This window comes from Ostrinia furnacalis, unplaced genomic scaffold (assembly GCF_004193835.3).
Source record: "Ostrinia furnacalis isolate ACB-3 unplaced genomic scaffold, ASM419383v2 OfSCF0208, whole genome shotgun sequence".
NCBI lineage: Eukaryota > Metazoa > Arthropoda > Insecta > Lepidoptera > Crambidae > Ostrinia > Ostrinia furnacalis.
This window is the reverse complement of record NW_021130447.1, coordinates 86,015-93,189: the sequence shown is the minus strand read 5'-3', so window position 1 is coordinate 93,189 and position 7,175 is coordinate 86,015. Positions and strand designations below refer to the sequence as shown.

The 7,175-nt window shown below is 39.1% G+C and overlaps 1 protein-coding gene across 1 annotated transcript in view; it reads right to left on the bottom strand.

Moving 5' to 3' along the window:
• Positions 1 to 129: 129 nt before the first annotated feature.
• The window catches only part of LOC114355953 (proton-coupled amino acid transporter-like protein CG1139), a 66,051-nt gene continuing 59,005 nt past the window's right edge, over positions 130 to 7,175 (bottom strand). The window contains exons 4-8 of the mRNA XM_028309006.1: positions 4,375 to 4,647; positions 3,046 to 3,406; positions 2,577 to 2,758; positions 2,061 to 2,236; positions 130 to 1,824 (exon numbers count right to left, since the gene is read on the bottom strand). Coding sequence (XP_028164807.1) covers positions 1,505 to 1,824; positions 2,061 to 2,236; positions 2,577 to 2,758; positions 3,046 to 3,406; positions 4,375 to 4,647 — 1,312 coding nt within the window. The 3' untranslated portion in view covers positions 130 to 1,504. The remainder of the gene's footprint in view (positions 1,825 to 2,060; positions 2,237 to 2,576; positions 2,759 to 3,045; positions 3,407 to 4,374; positions 4,648 to 7,175) is intronic.

The window sequence follows — 7,175 nt, the reverse complement described above, 5'->3', positions numbered from 1 at the left end:
TGTGTATCTCATCAATACTTAAACTTACAACTATAAAATGACAAAAAGGTTACAATAAAGAGACATAAATACTGTGGAAAATAAAACAAAAAGTAAATTAATTTATAATTTATTTAATAATAATAATAATACGGGATTCGACCCCTTAATACATCTCTCTGAGCACAATATCACTGACGTGTGAAACACATCGCACATAGTAACACAGTTAACCAAAATTAGTCCTAAAAATAAAATAAAATATATTAACTATTAACATCACAGATTGTATTAAAAAGAATATTATAACGACCGGATATGTTTTTGTAAAATTTTGTACACTGCATGGAAATTAGGAGCGAATCTAAATGATGGAACTTATATAATATTGTAATTAGGTGGCACATAAAATGTTATAAGTAAATGCTCCAGCTCAATCCGGTCTTCAATTGCCACTTCCTATGCCGTGCCGGCGCTCCAGTTCACGCTTGATATCCACGAGCAACTAACAACTGACATATTTTAATATCCAACTGTTAAAAATCTGTCTCCTACGTCCCGCACCGGCCACCATATCTCGCGAGGTCACACCTACAGTCCCTACTGTTACACATTATGGGAATTCACTACTAATTATTCTATTATAGTGACATATTCCATATCATTGTACTTAATTAATCTTACGCTATCAAATGCCATTCTTTATTCGACATAGAATCACTTCCTATTGGATAGTAAGCCAAATTCAAATTCAGCGAGAACTGGCCCTTTTAAATATGGCAACTTTTGAATAGGTGTACTGTTTTGTTTCGAGCTCATAGTTGTTCCTGCTCAGCAAAGACGCTTCGTTGCGCGTACGCGTTTGAAACTTGATAAACTATGTAATGTCTTTTTTAAGTAGTTCCGACCAGCTCCCAAGCTGTACGATACGTTCCTGACAAGACTACAACGACACCATAACTACTACTACACATACAAGTAACATATACTTAATACTTTTTAAAACATAGAGGTCACTTCTCTGCAAGTCGACTATTCTAAAATCACAACATCTAGATATTTAAAAACATTTAAAAGTCGATTTATTAATATTATAATGGTAAAATACGTAAGTCAATATTGATTAAATTGATGATTCTACTAAACTACACATTCAGAACAGCTACGACGAGATATTAAAAGTCGCCTACGCATAGGCTTCGGGTAAGTATACTGTTTCGAGTGATGCATAAAATTATTAAAATAAATTCCCTTTAGGGTAGCTTGAACTTTGAAGTCAACATAAACCTACTCACTGATAACTGTACTATGGAAACCTTTCACTAAATTATGCTTAATTAAACTAAAATAACAATAGAAACAATCTTAAATGAGCCCCTAACGTTGATCATCGCCGCCCTATGAGGTACTCTGGCGTGGTGGTGGAATACCGAAAGCAGCGACGGACGGGTCTCCTCGATGGCACTGTCAAAACTAAATTTAATGCGAGCCCAGCTCAAGGAATCTAGTGAAATTGGAAATCAATTCAATGGGATGCAATCGTGGCGTTGAAGAAATCGGCGGCTTCGGTGGCGTTGGCGCTCAGAGGGTGGTCGTGTCCGCCGGAGAACTTGGCGATGATGCCCTGAAGAGAGGTCCAGGTGCCGACGACCAGTCCCAGGATGCCGAAGAGCACGACGATGGCGTTCTTGATGATCATGCGGATGCGCTCGGAGTCGGAGACGTAGTACCAGTAGGTGCAGCTTTGGATGAACGCGGGGAAGGCCAGGCCGAGGGCGGAGAGGCAGAGGGCGCCGAACAGGGAGATAAACAGGTCCAGCTCAGGCACCGCAGCGGCGATTCCAACTGAAACAAAATAATCATTCGTTACTTGGGGCTTGGGTGTTTATTAGAGTCACAGGTTAACTACAAAAGGGACTATTTCCATCTCTCGTTCCCACCACTGCAACTCGTGTTGCCAATATCTTCAGATTGACTGCCTATAAAACCCAACCAATCAAGGTCAAGCTAGTTTCGGTGAATAGTTGAACTGTAATTTTTTTAAGCTAGTTAGAGAAAAGTAAATTTCTAGATTCACTCACAGGTGATCAAAACAACAACAGTGCGGAGTAAGTATTCCCAGATGCCTCGGTGTTTGCTGTTGAGCAGCCGGCAGCCCAGGTATTCGTTCCACAGGATGTCAATGGCGACATAGCAGGCCAGGCCGTGGGTGATGTAGATGGCGAACGCCAGCAGGCATTGCACCACGCTAGCCAGGCTGTGAAGGAAGAACATTACTTAGATTAAAATATGTGTAAGTACCTATATTTTCACTCAAACTAAACCCCGTTACTTTTTATTCTGGCTGTTGATTAATCTGGCATATGCATCTGACGTGTTTTAATGGATATCATCGTCATCATCAGGTCATTTATTCTCCACTGCAAGATGCTCTCTAATTTACCGGAGCAAGTGGAGGATTTCTCCTACGTGTAGGAGGTTAATTTGATGTGATAATATTAAATTGACTAAGCCATGTGTATTCCAGATTCCTAGGCATCCCTCGGCAGGAATTATTATTAGACAAAGGCGGCAACTCCACTTCAGTTGCTACTTACATCTCGGTCTCAGACGGTAAATTGAGGGTGATGCTGCCTTTAGCGTTGTCTCCGTACTGCAGGTAGCCGAACAGTCCCATGCCAACGTACAGGACGATGATGCTGATCATGGCCTGGTTGAGCACGCCACACTTGCCAACGAAATCCTTTGGGCTCTTCATCTCGTTCTCCAAAGGTAGAATCTGGATGAACAAATGGAAGATTTATTTTAACGCGAACTCTGCGACGAATTATAAAAGGTCACACTTCTAACCTGAGTAAGGTTTATCCCAAAAAGTGGAAGCTGTGACAAGATAAATGCACACACTAAAACTACTGAATGATGTTACTTTCGCGATCTACTGCTTGACTTCAAATTAAATTCGGGTCCCAGTCAAGGTCTAGTTTGGTTTCGTAATTAAGTAGGTAGGCATAAACTGTCATGAAAATTATAAATAAGTACGTGGCCAATGTAGAAGCAGACACTTACAACACCAATAGCCTCCAAAGCGAACAGCACAGTTCCGAAAAATAGCGGGAAACGGGAGAGTTGTCCAGCCGGTGCCTTGCCCTCGAACGTCGGGGGCTCCCTGAAGACGTAGTACAGGATGATCGCGAAGCTGGCCACAGTCACAGCGTTGGCCACCGCCGAGAAGGGAGCCAGGTACTTCAGGTCTCGCACGTAGTTGATCATGATCAGGGGTAGCAAAATGATTCCCATGACCTGGATGACTTCAATCTCCAAGTTAAACTGCTTGGTCAACACATAATGGATGTTCTCAGCAACAAAAACGACGTATACGCAGCAGGTTCCGATTTGATATATCAGCAGAAAAGCGTTGACGACATGGCTGTAACAATAATGTACATAATAATAATATAAAAAAAAATCTGGGAAATATAGGTAAACGGTATGGCTTTCTTAAAATTTTTACTAAACATTTGAAGCGGAACTTGTAATAATTAATATGTTAATGGGTATTAGATGTAGGTACTCGTAATTTGCGATACTTTATTTTGATTCGACACGACACGGGCACGAAGAAGATTATCTTCTATTATCACTATTAGCAAGGGAACTAGATATAACAAATTGGACCAGTCACTGCAAATCTTCAATTGCCTAATGATTTCAGATCATTTGACTGTAAGTATATTAGATTATCTTCACTGGGAAAACAACAAAATGATAGGTAGGTAGTAGGTAGGCACTTCTTGCGTCCGGCCAACAATCACAGTCGAGTGCGTCGACATTGTAAAAAGTGGTTAAACAAAAGGAATACTTGTACAGAAACAGAGCAAGTATTTAGTTCAAGACCACTGCTTTGTTTGTCGCAGATAGGAGAAACGTTTAGAACAATTAACCGCCTGACAAAGAAAAGAGGGTAATGGTTCAAAGTTTTTGTCACCAGAACAACTGTTTTCAAGTACTTAAGTACAAAATCATTAGTTTTATTAAAGTTTCGCAAGCTATAAAACAAATTACCTACTATAAACGAAGGCGTATCTCATATAGGTCATAAGTAGAACAGGTAAGGTAAGGTCAATCCTAAAATAATGATTTTTGAGTAATTTACAGACAATTTTCAACGAGCTGCGATTATTTCTAGTTGCTATCGTACAACACTCTTACGAAATTCTCGTTTGAATCAACTTGATAAGGTGTAGGTAAAAAGTCAACAATTTTGATATGTGCCAGCAGGAACTTTTTGATTCGTGTCACACTCCTGTTAGTATAATATTGTCGCAAGTCTCTAAAGTCAACTGAAAACAAAAAAAAATCCAAGAAGTAATCCGATAAATGACGTGGAATACTCACGCAGCATACGGGGCGCAGGCTTTGCACCAGGCAGGTCCTTCCAGCAGTGCCGCTTCGGCCGCAGCGGTGTAGGTCAGCGACGGCACCCGCCGCCGCTTGCACAGCGCGTAGCACGAATCCAGCAGGATGTGAATGCAATAAGTGCACAGCACTCCGATCACGATCGTGCCCACCACGCCCACCACGTAGCCAGAGTTGGAAAACGCGTGTGGCATGGCCAGAATGCCCGTGCCCAGACTGCCCTTCAGGAGGTGGAGGAGAGTCTCGATATTCCTAGAAGGAAGATGGTAGTTATTTTTTATTTATTTGCTAAAAATTCATGCAACGATACCAAATGCGGACATAGACAGGAATTTCACAACATAGCCTCGTGACCTAACTACGAAGTGGTACAATTACAAGCTTAACATTTTTATACAGAAATCAACCTTACTGCAAGAAAGTTATGTATGCGTGTGCTTACGTGTGAGCGTGTTGTGTATGATTGATACAATAACCACCAATAAGTTTCGTTTGTTAACCGCGCTTACCCGTAGTACCCCTTTTTTACCACGGATCCAAGTTTCACATCACGGACAAGTTATGTGGGACTTGAATCCACTAAAACCACGGCGCGGCGGAGCGCAGCGTCCAAGCATCATGGCTAGCCTAAAAGACACGAAGCCAGAACTTCCTTCGCAAACTTCTGTTCGTCAAACGCGAATGACGCCGTGGTACATTCAGCGTCAAATAGTTCGTGACACCCAAAGTGGCCAAAAGCCAACACAACCCTATTTCAATTTTAACAAAGACGTGTTGCCAACTTTTTGGCTAGTTTGGATGTCACTAACTATATGACGCTGACTGTACCAGTAGAATTGATAATAGTACCACGGGTAAGCAGCGCGAAGACCCAAGATTGCAGGACCCTGATTAAATTTTGAGCTATTTTAGACTTTGTGATCCAAAGTATCCGAAGAAATTCACTAAAGGTGTAGTCCCGCAATCTTCGTTTACAACAACCTTAGATGAGACATAACTAATAAATAAGACATAAATAATAATAAATATCAAATGAGAGCACTTAATTACAATAAACACTCAAATGTAGGCAAGTAGGTATAATAAGATAGTAAGGAGATAAAGAATAAGGATCATGATGATTGAGGGAATGTTAACAAATACTTTAACTTAAGCCTGCAAGATATCTATCACCTATCAGTGTAATTTCAATATTTCCTATTCGGTTATGATGATAATTCCTCCTAAACTAAACTTCCTCCTAAGTGATGTCAATAATAAATTGGTAACCTGGAAAAATGCCGCTTTTCGTTCCCACCACTCTATCGTACTTAACTCTTGTTCCAGAAAACCCAACTAGTGACGGCTAAGTTTTACCCCATAAGAATATTAAAAAGCCATTGAACCCGCAACGAAAAGAAGTGTAAGTTCTGGAGACCGACTACCTTCAACAAGTGACAAACAAAGGTAAGCTTATAGTAGTTTTTACCGCATGTTTGTTGGTGAGTCAGTTTGAAATTCTTATAATTTTAGTCTCGTACGTTTAAGGTAATAAACTACATTGTCCTAGTGTGTCCTATGAACGTGGCCGTGAAGAATATTTTGGCAAAACATGGAAACATTTTCCCTATACATATCTCAATAACCACGCGATGCAAAGTTAAGCTAGAATATAATCTTCCTCCAAACAAACTAGCACGACCTCATGTAGAAATAAAAATACTATAAGAAAATATTGCAAATGTTCTCAATGTACTATAATTATAACAAATACTATAACCAATGGAAGTTAGCAGGTAGATGCTTTAACTTTGCCTTTTATAAGAATACTTTCCACAAGAAAATATCCTCATAGGCAAACGACTGTTGGCGCTCTTCAGTATGCGTATCAAATATCAAATAAAGCACGTCTTTCATGCTGCGTCTTGTTTCTGAGAGCTAGCCTAGACCTTGAAAATATATTTTTAAACTACTGTATTTCTACTCGATATTTTCTCGTAAAAAGTATGTAGGTACAACCAATTAAATTAAAAAAAAATGCTGTGGTTTATACACAACAAAAAGATATCAGGCGAGCCGTTTTCAAGTGGTAGTTACCCAAATATTGCTACCCTACTTGCATCGAATAAATATTTTTCTTTCTTTCTTTCTTTCTTTCTTTCAATTGAATTATTTACTATTAGGTTCTAATTCAAGAGGCAAACAAGTTATATCGCCACAAAAATATTACCCAAAGCTTGTAAATAAAGCTTTTAGAGATTTAAGCATAAAAGCCACATAAATGGTATTACGATGAATTCACTAACACATTTACAAAATTCAAATTCTATCTCAAATGTGCGACGTTGTTGTGTTGTTGATACTCGTATAAGTCCTACAGATATCTCACACTATATTTAAGAGTCCTTCCACAATGTCGAATGGAAAAATATTAAAAGGATAATAATATAATGTAATATTCAGTCTGGCTTTTATGAAAAGAGCCTCCAAATGTGTAATCTTTTATGAATGCTTCTGTAAATCTTCACAAAATGACTCATTTTAATCGCTTCACTAGGTACCTATTGGTAGTTAATAATTTGATGCAAAGAATACCTCTATAGTACTTAGGTAGGTAACTAAGTTTCTTCTTACTATAAAATGAAATTTTAACAGTAGCTTTTGTGGCTGACGAAATATGGATATATGACTTCACCATACCATTTATATGCAAATGTTAAAATGGGCTAGTGTCGGCTTATATACCCATTTACCTAAAACCCTGTATACATACAGCTCACGCTCAATCGATTTGTGTATGT